At 39.1% G+C, this 22,864-nt stretch overlaps 2 protein-coding genes across 9 annotated transcripts in view; one reads left to right on the plus strand and one right to left on the minus strand.

Annotated features, from left to right (window-relative positions):
* LOC134749596 (uncharacterized) overlaps window positions 1–15,060 on the minus strand; it is a 41,732-nt gene extending 26,672 nt beyond the window's left edge. Inside the window, exons 1-3 of one of the 8 annotated variants that reach the window (XM_063684608.1) lie at window positions 14,639–15,055; window positions 12,240–12,554; window positions 1,318–1,493 (exon numbers count right to left, since the gene is read on the minus strand). In XM_063684608.1, the coding sequence (XP_063540678.1) occupies window positions 1,318–1,493; window positions 12,240–12,554; window positions 14,639–14,789 (642 nt within the window). In that variant the 5' untranslated portion in view covers window positions 14,790–15,055. Of the gene's footprint in view, window positions 1–1,317; window positions 1,494–12,239; window positions 12,555–14,638 lie in introns of all 8 variants that reach the window. The other 7 variants (XM_063684602.1, XM_063684606.1, XM_063684604.1 and 4 more) reach the window with 7 other exon arrangements.
* LOC134749607 (NADH dehydrogenase [ubiquinone] 1 alpha subcomplex subunit 11) overlaps window positions 1–22,864 on the plus strand; it is a 219,711-nt gene that overhangs the window by 30,623 nt on the left and 166,224 nt on the right. The gene's annotated exons all lie outside the window — the stretch shown is intronic.

Raw genomic sequence — 22,864 nt, forward strand, 5'->3', positions numbered from 1 at the left:
TACAGTACATATGGTTCTACTTTACCGCACTAGTGCGGCATTTGGGTGCTCGCAATTTTTGGGCTGATGCAGTTAATTATCATGCACGGAAGCATTTTTTAAGAGTCACGGACGTCCGGCTGCAACAACGGACGCGCGTGGACTGTAAAGAGTGACGGTCAACCTCGACGCTTGGTCGGGGTTCAGACACGCGAAGTAGATGCATTTGCGTCTTCTATGGTATATTTATTTCTGTGATCATCATCATCCGCCTAGCGTTTGTCCCGTACTGTGACGGGGTCCGCTCTCCTACTTTTTTTCCACTTCGCTCTATCCTGGACATCGGTTTCCGCTAACCCACAGGCGTTTAAATCTTTGGCGATGACATTACGCCACCGCTGCCTTGGTTAGCGGATTAAACATGAACCTTATGCCATTGCAATAAGATTTACGACAGGTCATTAAAAATGTAAAGTACTCACGTGTTAGATGTTAGATCACTCGGCGAAGCTCGCAATGTGTTAGCTATAAAACGGGAGTTCCCAATGGATTTCAATATAAACGTTCGTTATTTTTAATTCGGGTGTTATTTCAAATTGAACCTTTTAAGAGGAGTTTTAAAGTTGATATTGGATTAAAATAGGTTTACTCTTATAGATGTAAGTATTAGAATATTGATATGATATACAAGAAGGCAGTTAGGATTAAGAATTGAAATATTGGACATTAGTTTTCTTATAGCTAGCAATTGTGTCTTATACCTACCTAGCTCAGAGAGTACAAGTTGTTACTTAGTATTTCATATTTAACTTAAACGAGGGACGGATGTGATGTCAGGTCATGTCATGACGGTAGTGTCACCGTGACATGAAAGATGGTCATATGTCCAATATTTTTGAGACAGTATAACAAAAATAAGTTTTTAATCGGATTTTCAGATCCTATATCCTTACAAATATTATAAATGCGAGTCTGTCTGTCTGTGTTACCTCTTCACGTTTAAACCGCTGAACCGATTTAGTTGATGGCATAGAGATAGTTTGAGTCCCGTAGAAGGACATAGGATAGTTTTTATCCCGAAAATCATCCCTTGCGAGGCGGGGTGAAACTGAGATAATGAATTGCCTGATAATTTGTGTAAGCAATTAAGCATATGCTCAAATTGAATGATTGCCATTAGACTTTATCCAGGGCGCTATCCTTACTCCTGCGGTTACCAAGCCCACGCAGACGAAGTCGCGGGCAAAAGCTAGTACTCTATAATTACGAATTGGGAACTCCCAAAGCTCATAACTCCTTCCTCGCGAAGCCACCACCACCATTACTCCCGTCACTGACCTTGATATCCACATCAAAATACACAGACAATGGCGACCGTACCCTTGCGTGCGGGGGCATGGGCACGGGCCCCCGCGACGGCGGGGTGGGCGCGCCGGGGGGGATGGCGCGGCCGCGCTCGCGCAGGGCAGGGTGCGGGCCGGCGCCGCGGATTGGTGAACGCTCTTGCTTCACGTCTGTGGACATACCACTGTATTTAATACAGGCAAATAATGTAATTTCAGAAGCATTTCGTACCTTGTTACAGTGACAATTAATATGAAAGTCGCTAATGCCTGGGCCAAACTAACGGGAAAGGGTTCATCCATTAATTACGTCACAGGGATTTCTAGGTTTTTTGACCCCTCCCCCCTCCTTGTCACACTTGGTCACATTTGGCAAACCCCTCCCCCCGGTGTGACGTGACATTTTTTCAACGAAATCGGCAAATCGAATTAAGTATTATTAATATTTTATCAAAATATCTCTTGACAAAAAAAATACTAGTCATTTTATTACCCAAAAGTCAAAACTGATTAGGAAAGTAAATAAAACGAATATAAACGATTATCGTTTCAAAAACTTGTTATTTAACTGTACAGCGAATAAAATGATTTAATTAAATAAAACTATGAAAACGGATTATATCGCGTATATTGAATTTATAATACATCCCGACGTTTCGAACTCTTTACAGCGTTCGTGGTCAACGGGTGACCCGAAGACCATGAGTAACTATCGCGGTAACCGAAGATGATTTAATTAAGTTAAAGTGACGTCACAAAGTTTGTGACCCCCCTCCCCCCAGTCACAACATGTCACATTTTCTTGACCCCCTCCCCCCCTAAACGTGTGATGTACCTAATTAATGGATCACCCCAAATGCCGCTGATTATCGCGATAATCCCAGTGTGGCCGTATGAAAAACGTTCATGGGGCCGATTTTTGAATTTCGAGATTTTCGAGCGCTCGTTTTCGTGATTTTCGCTTCAATATATCCACCATATCTCCATTCAACATATCTTCATTACTGGGAGGGAACTCCACTACTACTAATAGAATTGAAAACGAGTGGATTCACCACCACTAGATTCCCTATATTTATTGCTCGGATTTCATAATTATCAATTCGCCGTTTTCACAGACTTTCGGCCCCCATTATAGCGATAATCAACGGCGTTTCCCGTTAGTTTAGCCCCGACAGGATCCTATACTATTATCAGTATCAGTATTTGTGTCGTTTTCAACCAAAAGGTACCACATTGTCGGTTGTTGATAAGGTTGATTTCTAATTGAAGCTATATGGAAATAGCGCCTTACTGACAAGCGGCAATAAGTACCCTTTTGGTTGAAAATGGCACATTTATCACTGTGACAAGGTAAACTACGTTGTTATTAACAAACGTACTCCAAAAATAGTTATTTGTTTAACAACGTTTTTGTTTCACCGCTCGTGCTAAATATTGATACCCGAACAAGCGAAAAATTACAAAATTGAACCTCGAGCGTAGCGAGCGGCTCGAAAAGTGGAATCTTTAGCGTTGCGAGAGTTTGAAAGCACGAGCGTTAAACAAATTTTGCCACCGAGTGAAACACAATTTTTTTTACCACACCAACGCGAGGGAAATACTAAATAAAGACTGTCCACGATAAAAAGTGGTCATGCATAATTGTGACGTTTTCAATCAAAAGGTACCACATTGTCGGTTGTCGATAAGGTTGATTTCTAATTGAAGCTATATGGAAATAGCGCCTTACTGACAAGCGACAATAAGTACCCTTTTAATTGAAAATGGCACAATTATTTATATTACCTATACAATCTTGTTTTCAATAGTTAGTTGCAGATAATCCAAAGCATATCTTAAACAGTTGTTATTATAAAACACAACTACGTCTCACGTAGTCGGGTAAAACAAGGGATTAGTGACAACATTCACACATTTTATCAAAGATAGATATAACTCCGTAATAGATGGATACAGTCTAAGCAAAGATAGATATAACTCCGTAATAGATGGATACAGTCTAAGCAAAGATAGATATAACTCCGTAATAGATGGATACAGTCTAAGGAAAAAACGTGCCTCGAAAATCAAGAAAATTTGATTCTCGATCAGAGGGCGCTACTAGCTTTGGCCTACTGTCGTATAGATGGCGTTGACGGTTTCGTTCGTTATTTAACAATTTTATCGCATATCAGTGAAAGAACATGGGTCAAAATCATAAAAATAATTAATGCAAATAAAAAAAATCATTTATCCATATTTAAATACATTTTATCGTATTTTTATAAATCTTCATTTTTAGTTTTAGGGTGTGTCGATAGATGGCAGTGAATTTACTGTGGTTACAAAATTTACTATGACAGTACCGCTCTATCTTATTATATCCTCTTTGATATTATATATTACCTATATACAATCACATACTCGTATAATTTTAGTAAAATATGTTACATTGATTTCCTACTTATTAAGATTTATTCGTAAATTTCTACCCACTTACTCGTAACTATATGGTACCTTGGTACCTACATTGTGCAACTCCCTAGGGAGTTATAGGTTTTTTAACACAATCCATAACTCCCGCGGGAACAATATATTAGGCCTTTGTCCTTTAGTCCACGTGCAATCAAGCAAGCAAGCAAGTTTCGAGCAAGTGTGATGAAAAGTAAAAAAAACATGTGTCATCCCTACTGCTAATACCTATTTCCATACATACCATTGTTTAATAATAACCTATTCTAGTCCTTATAACATTAACATAAGGTCTAAAATACAATTGTACGCAAATGTCAATGAAAAATTAGGCTAAACACGTCACATCCTAAAACAAGTTCCGTAGTCATTAAATAGACCAACTGTCCTTGTCAGATCGCTGTGTGGAGGGAGATGGGTGATGAGAAAAATCGTGAGTGAGCTAATGTGGTACAAGTTGTAAGATTGAAGGTGAGAATGAGAACATACCGGGTTTGGTTGTAGAAGCACAGAATAAGTAATAGTATTATCATACAGAAGTGGGCAAAATCGTGGGACTTGTTAATGGCGGGAAAACTAGGCTCTGATATCACGCCTGGCTCCAGAATAATGGGATCGGACCTCCCTAGACGAGACTGGTGCAAACTTAATAGACTGCGTACTGGTCATGGTCGATGCGCCTACTACAAACACCGATGTGGGTGGGTGGATTCCCCGGCCTGCAGTTGCGGTGCGGAAGCACAAACCATCCAGCACATCATTCATGACTGTCCTATAACGCGTTATGTCGCCGGCCCTCCCGAAGACCTGATCACCCTGAGCGACGAAGCCATAAAGTGGCTGACTGGTCTATGTGTAGATCTTTAATTACTTATACAACACTTACACTGTTTCTATTTCACAATTATTATCATGCCATACGATTAAATAAATAAATAATCATACAGAACGGCCACGCACCGCCCCGCCCCGATTCGAATTACCGCGCCCCGCGACAGCAGATTGACGACGTTTTGCCGACCGCTCAGTACTGTTTTTAAGCAACTTACTCACACAATGACGCATGCCGCGTATACAGACGTGCTGTTCACACATAGAAACGCAAGTGATTTTTTGATGTATAGCGTGTCCGCCCTGTTATGTGGTAGAAGCAGCAAACCTTATTACAAAAGAAAGGCATAAGTTCCACCGATGGACAGTTAAGACTGTTGCCGTTTGTACAGCAGTCTTCCTAACTATAGTTATAGCTATAGTTATAGTTCCTAGTATAGTTATAGTTTATAGTTAGCATGTTAAATTTAGAATTGCTTGTATCAGTCATGTTGTCTCTATGTAAAAACATAGTTAAGGAAGAACGGTGTCTCCTGACACAGGCATTTTTATGCTTACTGGGCGGCTCCATCCCTTTTAATCATTTTGTAGTGCTAATTTATTAAATAAAGAATTTTGTATTTGTATTTGTAACTCCCGAAAAAATGACCGAGATGGCATGAACCCAACGCATCATCAAAATAATTAGTACTTATTAATTAGTTTTAGGTATTTATTGTTTTAGTTTACATATTGTACACACTAACATAGATATAGGTAGCTAAATAACAATTTTTGTACTAACACTATATGCCTGAAATAAAATATTTTAATTCCAATTTAACACCTAAAATGCTGCGCTCCATTGCGCGTTGGCAGACTTTCAAAAGTTAAGAAAAACTTCGCGAAAGAGATATCTAAAGGTCTAGCTGAAAGTCGCCAAAGTTTATAACTCGAGCCAAACACCATAATTTGACCCACATCGCCAATTCACGCATTACCTAATTTGTGTATAAACCATATGGGCATCCAAGGACCACAGATGCTAAACAATACGCATGTGGGCAAACATGTTAGAACAGAATTTTGTATAAATTCCAACCTAAATATGGCGTAACTTGGAAAACAATCTCATCAAATCACAGAAGCTGCAAAACCAAGTGGTCACGATCCTCAGTAATGAGGGACCGACAAAGAAGAAGATAAGTAGCGGTAGCGGTGAAGAAAGTAAATCTTCATTTCATTTTATTATACCAAGTATTTTGATTTTTACGAGTAGCATACTTTATTCTAAGACGTAATGTATTTTGAATATTGTTATTATGGACGGTATAGAAAGGACGACAATCTTTTATGGCACAACTGTTGCAAAAGTGACCAGCTTTCAGCTGTAAATAATAGTTCCTAATCTCTCCAGTGGCGCTAGGTAGGCTCTGGGGTATGACATGAACCATAGAGGTATAATAATATAAAAACCGGCCAAGTGCGAGTCGGACTCAAAAAACGGCAAAAAAATCACGTTTGTTGTATGGGAGCCCCCTTTAAATATTCATTTTATTCTGTTTTTAGTATTTGTTGTTATAGCGGCAACAGAAATACACCATCTGTGAAAATTTCAACTGTCTAGCTATCACGGTTCATGAGATACAGCCTGGTGACAGACGGACAGACGGACAGACGGACAACGGAGTCTTAGTAATAGGGTCCCGTTTTTACCCTTTGGGTACCGAACCCTAAAAATTCACGTCATAAAATTCCAAAAAAAAGAACAAGAATTTGACACAATTTTAGGGATTGACAGGGCAAGCTATGCTGGCGCCATCTGTAAAATACTTCCTCCGGCTAACCCCATTTAATAACAATGAGTCAATTGTAACTGAAGTTCTAACTTCATTTACGTGTTTGGACAAACAGCTCTACTGATGATCTAGTTAGATCTGAAACGGCCAAATTAAGAACCCGTGGGTAGATCCGGTCACCCAATGTTAATCGTTTCGTCATGGGTTTGGGATTACTTTATTATGGAGTCTGTCGAAGCGCTTACGCTTAGGTAGACATAATTGAAGCGTGCCAAAAGGCAGCCATTACGTATTATGACGAGCATTTCATGAGTGCGAAAGAGACGGACTGGCAATGAAAAGAAGTTTGATTGAGCTTCATAGCGGCCGCTTGAATACATGAACATAAGGTTGGCGGACTGGATTACTGGATAACAGGGACCCGTCCACCCCTTCCCAAAAAAAAGCCTTAAAATAGCTTATCCTTTATCGAAAAGCCCCAACAATTGGCTTTCCCTATGAATTGCTTACCCGTTCATTTGACTTAGCTAGGAGGGGGTTTCCCATTCAGAGATACTGCTAAAATGAAAGGGTATCCCCTTCCTAATTCAATAAGCCGTGTGTATGAAAGGTTATTGCTCAAATTACCTTAAAATTCCATCTGGCGTCCCCCAAGGATCCCATCTCGGTCCTGTGCTATTTTCTCTTTATATAAACGACTGAGGAGACATTATTAAGTATAGTTAACATCTACTGTACGCAGATGATACTAAATTATACAGAACTATTCAATGTATTGATAACTGCCATAAATTACTATCTGATATAGAGGCATTATCATTGTACTGTTCCACTAATCAATTGTTTCTCTGCTGGATAATACGAAAAGGCCGAACAGCTGCATACAAGGGATACGGTGGGTGATTAGATTTATCACGAGATCAAAACGTCGTAAGCGCCGTATTCATGGCGCTTATGCGTAATTGCGTATAGGTCGTGAGATTCATAGTTTGATGTCGGCCGGCAACAACTCATAGCGCAAAATACTGGTTCCCTGTACCGGTTTTATAAGTAATAAGAAGTATTGATAAATACTAGGTTTTCACTACGATATACTCAGTGAAGTACTAATTTTAACAGTAAACCCTTCTATATCTTATGATGTCAATAATATATATATTTTTTTTTATTATAAACTGATCGGCGATTGGCCCTAGTCACACCTGATGGAAAGTGAAGACAGGGCCTAAGATGGAGCTCACCGGTTCAGTAACATTGTAATATCCTAAGGAAAGAGGCCTCATAAAAAGATATGACTGAAAACTTCAAATTTCAATCATATGTCATAGACGATAAAATCTGTATTTGCTTGCAGTATGGCTATAACTCAAATATTGTACGCGACGTAGCCATGTAACATGTAACAAATTATCAAGTAAATGGCCTAATAGCAAGATGAGCGTGTCACGATCACGATGTCACAATGTCATGCGACCTCAACATGTGACAATGACTATTCCATAGACAACCACTGGCGGATCATAATGGAAAATATTTTTTCACCTCAGCAGCTCGAACAAGCCTACTTTCGTCACTCCCTGGAGTGAGGAAAGTGCGACTTTCCACAACAGTGAAACAAAGTAGCTTTTTAATTTAGTGAAGGCCATGAACTGCCACTTCATACTTCTATTACAATTTTTTTTTTGTTTCTCTGTATTATTCTGTGTAATTCGAAATCCATTTTAACCTTTAATATGTTCTCACTACTGAGGTGAAAAATTATATGTGCAACACGAGAGCTCGTGTTTTTGAGTCCCTCGTTTCTTTCTCTTTCTCGGGCCTCAAAATAAACACTCGCAAGAAAAACCAACTTTCCTCTCTTATTGCCAAAGTAACTATAGCATAATTTGATGTATATTAACCATAGCTATGCCCCTACGTTTATGACTTTTTTAGGGTTCCGTACCCAAAGGGTAAAAACGGGACCCTATTACTATGACTCCGCTGTCCGTCTGTCTGTCACCAGGTTGTATCTCATGAACCGTGATAGCTAGACAGTTGAAATCACAGATGACGTATTTCTGTTGCCGCTATAACAACAAATACTAAAAAGTACGGAACCCTCGGTGCGCTAGGGGAAAATGAGAACTACGAACCCTAAAAACTAAAAACAATCAAAATCGGCTCAGAATTTTCGGTTTTTCGACACACATGTCTATCTAATAAGAGTAAAATAATGACTAATAAATACCTAACTATGAATCTTTGAAAGTTTTGCTTTGCAGCAGAAAAATATCACAAAACACTGATTTAGTCAATAACTGTTTTCGACATACATATTCGTTCGAAATTCTCGTTCGTCTGTTTGCAACCGCACCCAAACTACGCTAACAAGTACTAATAGGTACGCGTACTTCCAAAAAACAAATGACCAATAATATACCTTATGTCCTCGCAATACAGTTTAAAAATAGTCGGCTTATATTATGTCTAAAATGGTACTCTATAGTAGACGCAAACCGAACTAACGACCGGGGCCATATCTCTATCTCTCTCACCCTACCTTCGACCACGCGAGCGTGAATGAGAAGTTATAACAACTCATAATTTATTAACCTTTGTTAGAACTTAAGTAATTGAAATAAGGTTCAAGTTGTTTAGTTAAATGTGTGAATGAAGTTTCCAGTACATCATTTTAGTGACATTCCGCAATTTCGACAGTGTTGGTAAATTTCCTATGTGGAAGATTTTAAGGGAGTTGTTCCGAACTGTCAAATTTTTGTTCTAACTGACAGGCTGATATCGTCCGGCGGACTGATAGTCAGTGGGCCCCTTTAGAAACGCTTTACTCCCTGCTAAGGTTTTCAAAAAACCGGATATGTGCGAGTCGGACTCGCCCACCGAGGGTTCCGTACAAAAACTTATTTTTAATTTTTTTTTTCTAAAAATTTTTACTTTTCAGAATTTTTCCTCCACTTGTATAGTGTTAGTCGATATTACTTGCCAAATTTCTTAGTTCTAGGTCCACGGGAAGTACCCTATAAATTTTGACACCCTTGAGAATGTCGAAACTATACGTTTTTTGCAACAAACTTTTTTTACGTACACTTAGGGCCACTTGCCATCCCACTAACCCGAGGTTAACCCGTTAGCCCAGTGTCAAATAGTACTGCTAACAGTGGTAAGTGGTAACCATACCATGGTAACTCCAGATTCCAGGTTTAACCGGTTAACCTCGGGTTAGTAAATGGTGCATGTGAGCGTTAGAAGTTTGATTTATTCACAGTTTCCTGGGACCGTAGACCTGAGTATATGGTTTTAATTTCACCTCGATATCTCCATCACGCGTTCCCGAGATAAAGGGTCTTGACAGACAAATGGACGGACGGACGGACTGACGGACGGAAAACAAAGTGATCCTATAAGGGTTCCGTTTTTTTCCATTTAAGGTACGGAACCCTAAAAAGGAGTGTACAGGTTTTTTAAGGGTCGGCAACGCGCATGTAACACATCTGGACTGGAGTTGCTGGCGTCCATAGGTTACGGTAACTGCTTAACATCAAGAGAACCGTATGCTTGTTTGCCACCGACGTGACGACCAGATTTCTATTTGACGTTTGTAGACCGAGCGATCGCGAAGAGTTTCCGTTTCAGTTCCCACTAGTTATCACCAACTCTGTTTGGTGGTAACTGCTGGGTTTTTTTTCCAGTAGTTACCAGTGGTAAAAGGTGGGAAAAATATTCCCAGTAGTCACCACTGGTAACAACTTGGTGGGATGGGAATAACACATTTTACCCATTTAGTTAAATTGGACAAACAGTATTTATGATGTTAGGTTAGATTATTGTATTTATTTATTTATTTTATTGTAAATTCATATTTAATTTATTTATTTTATACAATTTTATTTCTTTAAGTTTTTTAGGGTACATTTGTGGAATCACTTGGCTGAGTGAACCAGTCGTTTTCAAAGGGCTGTCTTTCAATACGCCAGGTTCAATTAACTATCGGCCTAGGCATTTATTGGATGCCGGTGTTTAATGAATAATTAGATGACTAATTTAACCAGTTGGCTGCGACACGTATACTGCGTATATGTGTATATCTTCACAAACACGTGAATAGCGGATAACTGCTAATATTAGCGAATATCCTTACGTATATAAACGAGCACAAGACCTTCATTTGGCTGTGTTTGCCAAATATTGTACGGTTGGAGCAATAATGGATAAAATATCAGATTCGCAACAATTATTTATTTATCGTATGGCATATCTCTACATGTCACTGCATTATAAAATTAAAATTTAAAACTAGAATCCTTAAAATAATCCACGGCTTTCCCATTCAAGGTCTTGAGCTCTTCCAAGTTGCCACCGAATTTGGTGTTAGGACATTCCAGCACCATGTGACGGATAGTTTGTTCCGGTTCTCCACATCCGCATGCCGCCGATTCACACCATCCCCATTTATTCCTGTGGTATGCGGAGTTACCCACGTCAGTTCGGAAGCGGTTCAACAGACACCAGACACGTCGTTGGGTAGTGAAACCTGGAGGTCTAGTACGGGGGCTTAGTTCGAAGAAGTCGGTTGGCGCCTTATTTAATTGCCAACAATTCGGACTCAAAATGCGCTCAAAATATCTGCCACGCTCTGATAAAATAAAGAACCTATTATTACACTTTGACGCATCGAAAACGACGTTTGCGTTGGCGAAAACTCAGCTCACATAATATGTGGCGTTTTCAATCAAAAGGTACCACATTGTCGATTACGAAATTGTATCTTTATACGAATAACCTGTCAAGCGTCCTTATGATAAGCGACAATTTAGTACCTTTTGATTGAAAACGACACATATACCTAACAAGAAACATACACAGTATACACACAGTGTCGGCACTGTGGTTTAATTGTAACCACTGTAGTGCACTCCACATGTGCTTTAAGTAAATAGATATGTAAATATGTAGATAGTTAATAAGTTTGTGTGTGTATCTACTAACATTAGTTGTAAGATTAAAATGTGTTACTAACCAAATTGATCCTTTGTTGGTCTTAAATAAATTTAATTTAATTTAATTCGGAACCCCTAGTCTAGTGTATTCATTCGATAGCGTGATTCTCATTTTGAACAGCGCGCCAAGCGGGACGTTTTGGAAACTCAAAATCCCTTACAAAATGACACTAAACGCAAACTCATACGTCACGTCACGCTATCTAATTAAATTTACAGTATTTATACACTAGGGGTACGGATTAAGCTTTTACTTAGGAATGGTGTCAATGTTGATACCATAAATGAATTCAGCACCCCCGATTTATACGAAAACGATCCCAAACCCGGCCTAGCAGTTTCACCGATGTAGATAATCAAGATAAAAATGAGAGCCCTAAATAAACCTTGAAGAGCGGATATCTCAAAAACTATACAAGATATCGATAAACTTGACTGAATAAAACTTGTAACAAATTAAATCTCTTTTCATTTTGTATTAGTGGCCAAGTCGCTCAGACGCATAGTTTCCGAAACATAATCGAAAAACCGAAAAATGGAACCTTCAAACCCCCCTCTCCCCCCCCCCCAGCACCAGGGTTATGGCCGGGGACTTTTGATATGTTCATCTCCTAACTAGTCTAAACAAAGCTACGAAGTTAAAAATTGTGTTCCTTGCATTTCCCTCTATACCTTTTTTTGGGCATTTATTTCCTGGCCTAAAACTCTTATTCTAACAGTTTTGTTTCAGCCTTGACACTTGGACTCTTAATACACTTTATTTAAGAGCCAGAACCATGAAAAATCTAAAATCCTAATTCAAAAATGTTAGTATGGTTGTTAGACACATCACACTCACAAGCAAAAACATTACTAACTGTCATCCTGTATTGCCCAAAAGTTGAGCGCAGTGTGTGCACCAAGACTCCAAACAGGTACTCCGAAATGCTCCTTCAAGCACGAACTGTTACTCTCTTTCATCGTATTCAGTAGCACTTTTGTTGACTTCCCAACATTATCCGTTCTTTTCAAGAAAGCAGCAATGTCCAGCCCGCAGGTCTCATTGACAGTTTTCCGGCATTCAGCTGCTGCGTATGCAGATAATAAGCCATCTTTTCCAATGGCGGAGCTGCATACTTCGTTTACTAACTCGAGGACGGCCATTTCTGATTCGAAGATGACTTCGCAGCATCCTGTTAGAGTAACTTGCAGTTGGAATCGAGGGCTGAGCGGTCAAACTCGATCTTATCAGCCTAGATATCTTTCCATTTATATATGAACTCCACACACATCACATATATGTAATTCCAATTTTAAAAACCCATTTGCTAGACTTGTCGGGTTTGATCGCTAACCCCTGTACAGGTACAGGTAGTTCTCATCATTTAGAATAAGACATGTATGGATATGATGGTCGCAATTATCCATCAGATAGCTAAGAACAGCATCTGTCACGGTATATCGGGCAGTGTTAAAAAACTACTGTTGCTTTGTCACATGGATAATGGATAACTGCGTCCATCATATGCCGCAGCTTTAAAACCTAAAATTATAATGTAAACAGCAAAAAACAATAATTATAGAAACATAGTAGTTAAACAGGAATAAAATGTTATCAATATAAAACACAATAATGGTTTCCAATTGATACAAAGGAATAAAGTAATGTAATAATTTATATTGTTTTGTAATGTTTTATGAATGGATAAAGAAAATCTTTTTTACTAAGTAATACTAATATATAATCCTTAAGGTCCTTTTTTTTCTAATTAGCTCTGGGGGCTTGAGCTTAGCAAAAAGATGCCTCAATACACAAAAAATGTGGCATATTTGTTTTAAATTTGTCAGTTCAATTTGTGTAACAATGTACTCTAATATTTATTTATTTTTTAATTATCGGGGAAGGCAAAAATTGTGAGAAAACCTGTATAAATCAGCGAAGAAATTCAAAGGTCTATGTAAAGTCCCAAAAGCGCATCAGGTCAGCGTGGGGACTATAGCCTAAACCCTCTCGGACATGACTCGCTGGCCTGTGCCCAGCAGTGGGACGTGTACACAGTGTTGGTCGAACGTTAATTGCAAATAACCATTAACCAGTACAAATTGAACCGTAAACTGTGACTTTTATTCTGAAAAACTATTTTAAGCAAAAATAAATGCTTAAATAAATAAATAATGGTTAATTGCATTAATGATTCGGCCAACACTGCGTGTACAGCCTGAATTATTATTTTATGTTTTGATCTGATTTTGAGTAACTTCAAATGAAGCACTATGTCATATTTATGCAAGATTTGTCAAATTGAAGTTTAAACAGGGGGATGCCTTATAGTCCACAGTCCACCTTGTTTACACTTGTATTGTATTGTAGTTCGGGCGATTTTCCGCAACTCAACGACTAGCGCCTATTTTGCGTGACATTGTTTACACATTTATTTGATCAAAATATTTTTTGAATATCTACTAATCTTGTAAATGCATGTTCCCTTAAAGTTAATGTGTAGAAACAATCCTGTATAATTAATAATTAAAATGAATAACTGTAATTTATTCATGTTTAACCTTCTATTTTATGTTTCCTGTTTTCCATTTAAATTGGCTATTACATACTTACAGTTATAGTAAAAATGCTTAAGGAATTATTAATTTATCTTTAAGGTTGCCCTGATTTATATATCCTGTTTTCCATTTAAAGGAAATGGAGAGGAATTTAACAGATAATTTATAATTATTTATTGATTCTAACTGTACGACTAATTGACATAAATATCTTTATTAACTATACTGTTATTTATGCTACAATTACGTAAGATATCCAGAAACACGACATTTTGACACTATAATATGCAGTTGTAATGCAAAATTAATACTTCTTTAAATTGACATTATTCCTAGATAATTATTTATGCCCATCAAGACAGTAGACATCCCTGAACATATTACAAAGCAGAATAACAAGATATAGAGATTTCCAAGTTAACCAACTGGTTTGATTCTAACAGCATTCCGATTAGATCTTATGTCAACATTAGGTAATGCTCAGTCAACAGCTGGGCATATTTGCACGGCCGCGCCGAGAACCGCAAACACGCACGCGAAAGTTTCGTTGTGAAAAACTACCCAGAGAATCGCAAAAATATCATTTCATAAGTCATTTTAAACATTGAAAAAGGTGTTTTGTGTACAGAGCGACGTATAATTAGATTTAAAACGCTCTAAACGTTGCGGCGTCCAGCGATATTGACATTGAGCTTAGAGTTATAAATACCGCGGTTACCTGCGTCCCGGTCGAGCTGGTTCGGCTTCAGCTGCCCCTGGCCCACCATCAGAGGCGACAGGATCCTAGGCCACAGCACCGCGAAACACCCCACAACAATCACTAGAACGAACATCGTCTTCCGCGGCCCCAAAGCCTCCTCGTTCGCCATTCTGTCGTCGTGTTTTCGTATCGTTTCGTCACGCACGTACACAGCCGGTCGCACTCTACGGGAACATCGTCGTGTGTGATATAAATAAAAAATTTACTCGACTCGTCCCACGGCCGCCCGAGAAACGAGAAAGCTCGATGACAGCTGTCAAAGCGCCCTCTCCGGGCGGGCGCGGAACGCGACTCGGGAGCGATCCGAATTCCTTCTTCGCTAGGGTGCAACCACGATCTTCGAGAGTAGAACGCCGGTGGATTGAGCTGGCTCGATGTGACACAGCCGTATATCAACGTCAATCAGCTATGCCGACATCTTGCCTTCCCAGCCACCGGCTCGGCTTCTTCTGGTGAAATCGTCGCAGCGGCACTAACAGTTCAAATATTGACAGAGCGAATTAGCGTTAGTCGGAGGAGCGTTTGGCGCGGCGGCCGGCGGCGGCGCTCGAGCCAGGCGTCGGAACAATATGGCCGGGCGCGGAGGCGGCACCGGCTAATAACCCGTCCCCACCGCGTCGAGGACTGCATACGCTCAGATGAATACTAATTAGACACTCTTTGTACGTACTTGTCATTATTTAAAAGCGTCCCCTTCTAGAAAAAAAAACCCTTCGAACACTTCAAAGGACCAAGGGGCACTAAAAATCCCTGCTCATCTTAAACGTCTATCCTAAATAGTTTGCCTTGATTGATGTGGGCGCGACCTACGCGATGACAGAGTGGGTCAGACTGTGACCCTGCCGCTGTAAATGCTTTGCATTAGGTACAGCTACAGCTTTCTTGCTAAACATGAATATTTACGTACGGAGAATCTTGTTAAAAATTTAAATAGTTTCCGCGTAACGATTTATCCAGACTTAGCAGCTTTAAAATAACACGACTGGCTGTATATTGAATCATCTATGTAGGTACTAGGTACCTAATGAACTCGTACATTCGTCAGCTATTAGTAATGACCTAATCAGTGAAATGGAACCAACAGAACGGCGGCAGCGTTTGTTTAAATAGGATGAGATAAGCGGGTTCAGGTTGAGGCTTATCTCGGTTTATTAAGGCTCCGATAACAAAACGCGTTATAAAAAACGCACTTCCTCCTCGCTTCCTCTTATTCATATTGTTTTATTCTATGTTATAGCTAGGAGGCAAAAGAGTAGACGACTCGCCTGAACTTGCAACAACCGTCTATGGACTTTCAACAACAGAGGTTACAAGTGAGTTGCCGAACTTTAATAAAGGAGTAGGTAATACGCTCTTCTATTGAAGGGCGTCTCGGTTCGGATATATCGCAGGCGACAATTAATTTTAAAATATATATATTAAACCATTTAATATTTATTTGTTTTACATGGGGGCAAAGTTGTTGTTTAACCTCTCGTGCTAATGTGGAATCTTGAGCGTTGCGAGGGTATGTAACACCCCTGGAGTTGCAGGCGCCCATAGGCTACGATCTACTGCTGCTTACCATCAGGCGCGGTCGTGTATGCTTGTTTGCCACCGACATGGTAAAAAAAGGCTTAATTCAAAGAATTGCGGCCTTTCGGTTTTGCACATCCTTAATACAATAATATATTTTCTGTTTAGCCTGATGGTTGACTGGTAGACAATGCCTTTAGGCATTAAGTCAGCCACTTGTACTTTATTTGTTATATTGTGTAATAAAGTTTAAAATAAAATAAATAATAAAATATTATTAATATTATTTTATTTTTATTCATTTTTATAGGTAATAAAATATAAGAAACAATGGTTACAAAACTTTAGGCGCTCTTATTGCTAAAGAGCGAACTCATCCAAGGAACATTTAATTAAGTAGAGATAGGTAGAACTAATAAGTATGTGACTTGGATCTTGGTTAAATTGTTTAACATCTAAAAATATCAACGTATAACTTCAACTTCTATTTAAACAGTTGCCGACATTTTTTTAATTCGATAGCTCTATTCCAATCTGTATGCAGGTCACACGCATCCCCTCATAAAACAATGGGTAGGTAGCTCTTTTCGAGGCAGGAAACTGCGTACGCGCACACTTTACAAAATGGCCCCCGACGCCATATTGGAACCCACAAACGGAGTTATAAGCTGTCTGGATGCGTTGGAGACACTGATCCATAAAGGGAAAGGATGTCCTGGCTGCTTTCCGCTTAGTAATATTTTTTAGGTGTTTAAAATTCTGGGTGGTTTGTGCCTTCCTTCCGTGTGAGGGAGTTCGAACTAGGGATATCACGAATATTTGGGTACGGAACCCTAAAAATGCTGTTGTCGCTAAAATCCCGTCCTAAGTCCTAATGATGTAGATAGACTTTTTTATTTTCTTCTAAGTTTTAAGCCCCTTTTTATCAATACTTATCAACGTCGTGGTAAAGATGTGTTTATGTCTAATTTTTTCCCAGGCTTTAACGCGAAAAAGGAAAATCGACATTTCCGTATCTGCATATCTATCGCTCAAATATGCAAGAGCGATAGAGGCAGATAGCGAAAGTGGTGCAAAAAGCGGTGCAGAGTTAGCTGAGGCCTGAGACCATCTGAGACGGACTCAGGGTAGAATTCGTCCCACCGGTGCTTATTATGCCCTCTTTTTCTTTAAGAGCAATACAAGGCATGTTTAAAGTTTAAAAAAAAACCGCGACGGTTAATTGGTTAACAAGCAAACGGCGTGTGGATCCATCATTGGATCATCAGTGGATTCGTGAAGACCACCTATTGTTATCGCTATCGTTTATTGTTTAATAGCGATTGCACTATGAAACCCATAAGGGCATAGTCAATCCACTTATTCTGCGTGGGCGCTGATGAATGGCGGTGATGCAACAGTGACTCATCCGCAAGTGTACGTAATACGTATACGGTACGTAGTACGCCCTCTGGCACAATTTAGGAATAAAAGATGTGACGTTTCGTAGATATATTAAAATAATTCATTTGGAAGAAGAAAAATAACTTAGCGGTTTCACTCACGTATTTTTAGTCACTCGCGCGACGTTTCGGAGAGCCTAGTTCTCCATTTTCAAGCACTAGCAGTGCCTGAGAGAGTAGCGGTGAGTAGCGGGCGGTGATGTCGCGCGAGTAGGTAACTGAAAATACGTGAGTGAAACTGCTAAGTTAGTATGTCGACAGAACTAAGTCCTTTATGCCAATTTCCACCATTTTAGACATTTTCCAAAAAACGAAACGACAGAAAAATTCTATCTAACTACCAAACCTCTTCCTAAAATTTCACGAGAATTGAAATAAAAACGGGTACGTTGACCACGAACGCTGTAAAGAGTTCGAAACGTCGGGGTGTATTATAAATTCAATATACGCGATATAATACGTTTTCATAGTTTTATTTCATGAGTAACTATCGCGGTAACCGAAGACAATATTATTCACAAGAATTGGTTGAGAAATGCGACCTGCCCAAGCTGAATCGGAGAACTTCTCTAACGCTCGGTCAACTAAGTTTGATGTTTGATCAGATCCTTCATATAGTTACGTACCGATGTCTACTCACCAACATAACACAGGAGTCGCATATTCTCGCGTGCGTGCATGCGCGTGAGTCGAATACGTAGCCTCTTTCAATCGTTTCGCAATTGTGAGGAAAAGGTTTCGGCAAAGGCGTGACAGGGAAAACTTACGATCATATTAATAGATGGCTCAATACCGAGGAACATTCATTCACGAAAGCTGTATTTAGTTCGTAATAGTTCCATATACCTAGGGTTATCATATGACAAAATTGAATATCCCGTCATTAGATGGCCCTACAACTCTGACATTTTCTGGATGTTATTTCTTCAAATTCAAACAATAAAGTTTAAAAACGCCCATTAAATCCCTTATTCCAAAACCTTTTGTGGGCCACTGGCCCCTTAATCTTTAATTTCTCATTGTATATCAGGACATACGACAAGGAACATAACGTATATAGTCTCCATGAACATAACCTTCGACTCCCTTGTATTTTTTTTTCTAATCAGAATCAGAAGCGTCAAAGTCAAACCTTGATTTCTTGTGACAATTTAAGGGCTTCGCCATATGCACGGTGGCAAAAAATAAGGTCGCCATCAGATATATCTGAGCGGACAACGTGTTCACAATATCTGAACACGCACCCTAACGCCCTGACAATAGAGGCGTGTTCAGATATTGTGAGCGCCTCGGCCGCTCAGATATATCTGATGGCGACTGTACATTCCCGTTGCCAGGGAGGTTTTGGGATCATACTGAGCTTTAACTATGAGACCAACCCCGAAATCGTGAAAAAAGATTTGGCTTTTTTATAGATTTTGGCTGGTCCATTTTCTATGGTAGGGTAAAAAAAAAATCGGTGGACATTTTCTGCCAAATACATCATATACCTGAGTGGTGTTGCAGCGAGTGTGACTACACATTTAGTGCAAAGATTGGCTACGTCAGTCACCTGAGAGCTCATCAGCTACACACTCAGCGGTAGAAGCTAGAAAGCAGTCGCTGCGGCCCAAAACGGCTAGATGATGATGATGATACCTTTCTCTGTCGCTCTCAGCAAAAAGCTGATGTACAGCAGATGTACAATTACATACACTGCTTTATCTACACACATATTATAAACTTTCTATGATATATTCACTAACCTCATATTACAGCCATCAGCCGACATTGGGGCATAGTTGCTCTCTGGCGGAATTCGCAGATAGGTGGCGTCTCCGAAATATGTTTATCGCACATTTTACACGAAACTTTGCGAGTTACTTTAAAAACAACAAAACAAATTATTTTATACTTACAAGCTAATTAAAATTAAACTGCACGTCAAATGGCGGCAAAGAAAACTTTTTTCACGCATGTCACGCATCCGTAGTTTTTTTTTTTATTCAGAGACAAGCTAGAGTGGGGGTCGATTACTATAAATCGTTCGATATAACAAGCGAGATTGACATTAACATTTCGAATAAAACGTCATCTCGACATTACGATTTCTATGACGGAAATCAACAACAATGGTTTTTCATAGATCATTTGACTGGATTAGTAACAGGAAAATCAAATTTCATTGTTTTTCAGAGATGTTCGAAATTTGAATGAAATAATAATTATCGAAATCGGTTTTATTATTTAGCATTTAACATTTTCACAGATAAAAAAATGCCATTATTTACGGATTTTGAAGGCATCATAGAAGGTTTATGATATGTGTGTAGATAAAAGTCCTAATTAGGGTAATATTCGTACTAATATATGTTATAGCGAAAGTAACTAACTAACGAGGGGTTTCAATAAAGACCACCCTATAATATCATCTTTTTGTATTTTTTTCTTGTACAGAATTTTTAAGACTATATTTAGGATGGCTTGTATTGAGGATTATTTTAAGTTTTGCCCGTTAAAGCATTAAAGGGTTAAACCGCTTAACCGATGTAGATGAAATTTGGTACCTTTGGCGCTATGGCACAGAATAAATAATAGTACTACCGTACAGAAAGAAAACTTCTTACAAAACCGAAGTTTGACAGCCGTTCAGGGTTGAACCGTGATGTCCCTTTCTAATCAAAATTCAGGTCATTATCTGTGGTCGTGCACGCAAAGGGAAGTCAAGTTGTGCCAACCCTAATAATTGCTCGGAGCAATGCTGAGCCGAATGGAGCCGAGTTTGCGGAGTTTGCCCGAAGCGAGGAGTTATTTCGCACCCCTGCCTATGGAGATATAGTTGGTCAAGCAAATTTTGTCAGTAGAAAAAGCCGAAGTTATGGGCAGAAGCTACCTACAGTAATAATAAATATATCTGTTTCGTAACTGCAAGGCCGGTGGTTTTAGCGGAAACATGTCAACTGGTAACGACAACGACGTTACTCGCTAAACGGAAGGTCACGAACACAGGGATCTGTCATACACAGTTATCAACTTATCACTGATGTGTATCTGCCAGCCGCTCCGGTGTGCGAGAGAGAGAGAGAGCGCTATGCACGTACAGTGATGTCCCACTCGCAAACCACAGCAGAACATCTATTGTAAAGACCATCATACGCTAGATTGAAAGGTGAAGTAGGTATAGCCCACATTGTGGATTGTAGAGAAATAGGAGACTAGAGAGTGGCCAGAAAGTAAGCCTGAAACCCTTCTAGGGTTTTCTAGCGGTTATTACATCTATCGACTCACAGGTTTAAATTAAAAAGTCGTCAAAACGCTCATAGACTACTGTGCCCTTCTACCCGTACCATATCAGGCAGACCATACACTTACAATCATCGTTTCATATTATTAATATGGTCTCAATGGTCTCATACAGTACGTCCATTTAATATTAAAACCATCCCTATATGAACAAGAAACCATTGTCGAGCTGATGATCAATATCACAGTCCATATTGAAAAACTTCTATGGCCCGTCGCCATATTGAAAAAATAAAATTATTATGCCAACCGCGTTTCCCGCCAAAGTACCGCACCCAACAAAATAGAAGGAATCATGGCGATGGAATTTTATGTTCAGCCAGAGACAAGTTAAAATGAAAAACCCTTCTCCATACAAAGCAAGGGCCTGACACTCTTTGATAGAGAAATATAGTCTTATTGCGATTCCTATAAGAGGAAAGAGAAAATAGTGCCATGCTTTGTCCTTATCACCGACCGGGTGGCATCATAGGTAGGAGGCGATGGCGAAATACCGAAATTTATAAGAGTGAAAGAGAAAAAATCCTATGCTGCACAAATTTTATATGAATATTCTTTCTCTTACCTCCCTACTTGTATATACTAGGTCTATGATACAAAGCAAAGTTATCGTCTGTTTTGACATAGTTTTGACCATGTTTTGACAACACCATAGACCGTTAAGACTCCTACATAAGTTTTTTTTATACCACATCGGTAGCATAAGTTGCCTAAGCGTGCTGGGAAAGCGGAATTAAAAAACCGGCCAAGTGCAAGTCAGACTCGCGCACGAAGGGTTCCGTACCATTATCTATAAAAATGGCAAAAAAAACACATTTGTTGTCCATACAACAGGTGTTAAGGTGTTAAGGTGGCTCCCATGAGCCCCCTTAAATATTTATTTTTCACCTCAGCAGCTCGAACAAGCCTACTTTCGTCACTCCCTGGAGTGAGGAAAGTGCGACTTTCCTCACTCCATGGAGTGAAACAAAGTAGCTTTTTAATTTAGTGAAGGCCATGAACTGCCACTTCATACTTCTATTACAAATTGTTTTTTTTTTTTGTTTTTTTTTCTCTGTATTATTCTGTGTAATTCGAAATACATTTTAACCTTTAATATCTTCTCACTACTGAGGTGGAAAATTATATGTGCAACACGAGAACAAAGTTATTTTACATCTCGTGTTTTTGAGTCCCTCGCTACGCTCAAGATTCTAATTGAGAATCACTCGCTTCGCTTGTGATTCAATTATAGAATCTTTCACTTTCTCGGGACTCAAAATAAACACTCGCAAGAAAAACCAACTTTCCTCTCTTGTTGCACAAATAATTATTTATTTATCTTTTTTTTAGTATTTGTTGTTATAGCGGCAACAGAAATACACCATCTGAAAGTTTCAACTGTCTAGCTAGAGTTAGACCAAGAAAAGTCTGCAGCGATTTTGATAACACACGCAGTGCAAGTGTTATTTTAAACGTCAAACTTCCATGAACTTATGACGTATAAATAACACGTGCACTGCGTGTGCCATCAAAATCATTGCAGACTTTTCTAGGTCTAGCCACGTCTAGCTCTATGGAGATAAACAGTCTTAATTATTTACCTGTCTCTGGTTCAACCAATGTATGATATACGATGAATAAATAATTAGTTACTAGGAAAGGCGGTCTTAAATGCTTACTGCCCATTGTTTTATTTGTGACACGGTTACTTTTGCTGCTTTGGAAAGTTTTCTATTTTAGCTTTTTCCAGATTTTTTTTACCTAAATATTTTTTATTGCTTCGTAAAACAGTTTTAAAGGCTATTAAAATCTTTAGCAAATATATTATTATTTATGTACAAACTTTATTTGTATCTTATACAGTGTGGAAAGAATGAATGGGCCCTGGAGGGAAAGTGCCTTAAAGCCTTAAGTTAGCTCATTTTGCTCAAAGGAAACATTCTTTTATTTTTAAAAAGAAATG

Source organism: Cydia strobilella, chromosome 18 (genome assembly GCF_947568885.1).
Source record: "Cydia strobilella chromosome 18, ilCydStro3.1, whole genome shotgun sequence".
In the NCBI taxonomy this organism is placed as follows: Eukaryota; Metazoa; Arthropoda; class Insecta; order Lepidoptera; family Tortricidae; genus Cydia; species Cydia strobilella.